Below are 3,992 nucleotides of genomic sequence, written 5' to 3'. Positions count from 1 at the left end.
CTGGTCCTGAGATGGAAGAACACAGCTTAACAGTGTTAACCAGGTTGCATTTGTTAAGCTACACACTTCATATGTTGTGTCACATTAGATTCTCTTCAACAAACCAGACTAATTTAAACAGAGTCATGTATTTGTTCATTTGAAACTTCCTGCTGATGTTTTTTTACTACATTAAAACAAAATAGATTGTATGATTAATCAAAGTAAGGATGTAATCAAATACAAATCTATTATTCAGATAGGAACAGATAATGCCCTCAGAAGAGATATAAACAACATATATAGTAAAAAACTCATAACTTTAGCTCTTGGCTTATGTTTTTATTTGTGGTGTATAATTTTTTAACATGTTAGCATATTTGTAATTACTATCAGACGATCAAAGTGATCAGAATAGATCGTCAGGGGGACGTGAATGTGTGTACCAGATCCAATATTGGTTAGGACATTTCACTCAAAACCATGAATGTCCACCTCATGGTGGCTCTCGGGGAAAGATCAGAGGGTTCACCAAAGTCAGTAGGATTCATCTCTGGGAACGATAAATGTATAAATCATTTTGAGCCAATCCATCACGTAGATGTTAATGTATTGGGCGGCTGTGGCTCAGTGGTAGAGCGGTTTGCCTGCCAGTCGGAAGGTTGGTGGTTCAATCCCGGGCCTTGCAGCCCCATGTCGAAGTGTCCTTGGGCAAGACACTGAACCCTGGGTTGCCCCCGATGCTGTGCGTCGGAGTGGCAATGACTGTGAGTGTGTATCTGATGAGCAGGTGGCACCTTGTACGGCAGCCTTGGCCACAGTGTGTGATGGTGAATGTCTCCTGTAGATGTAAAAGCGCTTTGTCGTAGTCGTTAAGACTAGAAAAGCGCTATATAAATACAGCACATTTACATATTTCACAGGATGAGTGGCAGCGTTCACCTGCTAGTAGAGCTGCATGCCAGGGGAGGGATCACCGATCACCAATCTCAGTAGGAATTATCCCCTTAGGACCACGAATGTCTGTAAAAACTTGAATGGCAATTGCTGTTAAAGTCTTTCAGTCTGGACCAAAGTGATTGAGATTAGCATCCCTAGAGACACGCTGCTGGCATGGCAACAAATCCAGAAGGTCTGATTGGTTAGTATCTCTCTACTGACAGACCTGATTGGTTAGTCTCTCTCTACTGGCAGACCTGATTGGTTAGTCTCTCTCTCTACTGACAGACCTGATTGGTTAGTCTCTCTCTCTACTGACAGACCTGATTGGTTAGTCTCTCTCTCTACTGACAGACCTGATTGGTTAGTCTCTCTCTACTGGCAGACCTGATTGGTTAGTCTCTCTCTACTGACAGACCTGATTGGTTAGTCTCTCTCTACTGACAGACCTCCACATTTACAGACAACAAAGCCATGTGTTGGAATTGACCGGAATTCTCCTTTAAGCATTAAATATAAACTCTGACATAATTTTCATTTGTGTTCTTATAATTGAGTTGTTGGTTACAGGATAAACTCATAAGTGCATTCTTCTTTCTGGACCTTGTGATTAAGACGCATCCTAAAATAATGTCTTCAGTTGGCTTGCACCGCATCAGCAGGCACTTTGGTTGATCTTAAATCACCCCCGATACTCTGAGTGACTCAATGAGAAATGGAGGCGCTTCCTGCTGAGTCCACAGTTTTCCTGATAGATTGTGCTGCTTCAGATGCTATTGAACTGGTCCTGAAAGAGCATCTGAATGGTCCGAGGAATATTGTAAGCCAACAGCTGTGAGGAGAGTGGTGAGTGACCTTGGCACTCAGCTCTTTCTTATTTCCCGGTTATATTTGAGTTCTTTTGGCCTTGTGTTTTTACTGCTGTCTCTGTGGCTCTCTGTCCTGCCACTCTGCTCTCCTTTTGTTCTTCTGCATGATGAACTCCTGATATAAACAAGACAAACACTTAATAACTTTTTATTAAAAAAACAGAAGAATATTGTTGCTCTAAGTGAACGTTTGTATTATACCAGGCAAAACATGAATAAATCATACCAGAGCCAGTGTATATTCAGGCGTATATTCATTTTTTCAGTGGACCCCACTAAGAAATAAAGTGATGCTTTGCACTATGATTTTGAGTTCAGTGATTCAAATTTGTCATAGACATGACTCAAACCAGCCAGCCGGGCGAAATTAAAGACACAAATATTGATCCTTGGAAATAAAGCTTATTATGTTATTCCAGATATTTAGGGTAATAGGGTAATTGAAAATGACATTCTAAAATCAAACATTTTGTGACTAAATGTATACTGCATTTGGTGTAAACAGACTAATAATGAAGCTTATAGTGCAGTAACGGATCAGTAGTTTCATCCATCCACCTTTCTAACTTCTCTGTCTGATCTCCTTGGTCGTAATAACACCATTTTGCTTTGCTATTAGCAGATACAGTCACCTCTGACTTCTCGTGGCCTTGGCGACTGAGCATCTTCATCTCATCTTCACACTAACTTTCCTACACATTCACACTGTATGCAACCTTAGTCCACCACTCCTGGCAGCGCCATGAGAGAAGTGTTGAGCTTCAGTGTCTCACTGCACCTCACCAGGCGTTAAAAGGAATTAGAGACTCTTCTCTTAATGGGATGTCTTCTGGTGAATTACATTGTAGTGAAAATAAAATAGAAAACAGCAGGAGGCTGGATTACAGTCAGTGCCGTTAAGTGGTTTAAATGTAATGGCACAGAACACAAGGATCCCATTCTGGAAGCTAGATAGAGACACTGCTCCCAAGTCCTAGACAGATGGTGGGTAGCGTCTGATCAACACTTGAAAATTGAACCAAGTAGCATTAAAAATGATCATTTGGTGAGATCTAGACTGTTAAATGTGAACTCATCTTAAAATGTTATGGGTTTATTGTTGCAGTGTTTATCTGCAAAGAAACATGAGGACACATGTACCATGGAAAAATTAGCATGTGCTGTGTCACACATGCAGATGAAATTGTCAGTGTTCTGATGAAATGTTGCATTTCTTGTGACAATGATTAACCTGAAAGTCTGCACAGGTGTGATGATGATGATAATGATGATGATGATGATGATGATGATGATGATAATGGTGATGATGTGGGGAAAACACGTTGACAGAGAGGGGGAGGAGCAGAAAGAGAGACAGAGAGACTACACCTGTGGTGTTTAGGTCTATGGATGGATGGGAGGAGGAGCATAGAAACACCGCCTGAAGGACGCGGAACTGGGCTGAAAAACCTCATCCAGTCGGTACCGGTCCTGGGGGGAGATGTAACATCCCGGATGCTGGGGTCTGGTGTACCTCTACGCCGTCACCTTCACCAGCAAACTTGTGGACGAGCTCTCTCTACCTACAGTCCAAATCTACACAGAACGCACAATCAGTCAGTAAGCTCACAGCTACGGTGGCCCACAGGGCCAAATGCCTTGCATTAAGAAAACACATGCAAACTTCATTAATTTGACCAAACGTATTTGCAGCATTTAGCAAACGCACTGCAAACACACACAACACAACCAAATACACAAATGTGCTGCAAATACACACAACACAACCAAATACACACAACACAACCAAATACAATTGTTTTGTTACTTTTCGTGTGTTTTGACCATTTGCAGGTGTTCTGTTAATGGCAGTGCGTTTGAACCCTGTCAGCCACCGTAAACAGCTGATGTGTATTCATGGCATTTAGGCAACCTTTATTGCAACGTTGGCATGGCAACATGTCCAAACTAGTGTAACAGTAACTTTCTTTATTGGCGTCCTGCATATGCGTGGACAATGGTCTCAGGTGAGAGCTACTTGTCACTTAGAAAAAGATGTAAAGTGAAATCAGATGTATTACCTACCACCATCTAGTTGTTTTCTGTTATTTCAAATATGTATCAACTATTTGGTCATGCCAAATATAGCCTAGCCTAATTATTCCGCTATTTTTTGAAACAATGCAATTACCCGTTTCAGCCACCGGGGGGGGGGGGGGGGGGGGG

At 41.8% G+C, this 3,992-nt stretch overlaps 1 protein-coding gene across 1 annotated transcript in view; it reads left to right on the top strand.

Annotated features, from left to right (window-relative positions):
* The first annotated feature begins 3,783 nt into the window (after positions 1–3,783).
* Positions 3,784–3,992, top strand: part of LOC117947913 (high choriolytic enzyme 1-like) — a 1,492-nt gene continuing 1,283 nt past the window's right edge. The window contains exon 1 of the mRNA XM_034877274.1: positions 3,784–3,793. Coding sequence (XP_034733165.1) covers positions 3,784–3,793 — 10 coding nt within the window. The remainder of the gene's footprint in view (positions 3,794–3,992) is intronic.

The sequence above is a fragment of the Etheostoma cragini genome, chromosome 1 (assembly GCF_013103735.1).
Source record: "Etheostoma cragini isolate CJK2018 chromosome 1, CSU_Ecrag_1.0, whole genome shotgun sequence".
In the NCBI taxonomy this organism is placed as follows: Eukaryota; Metazoa; Chordata; class Actinopteri; order Perciformes; family Percidae; genus Etheostoma; species Etheostoma cragini.
This window is presented reverse-complemented; position numbering and strand designations above follow the sequence as displayed.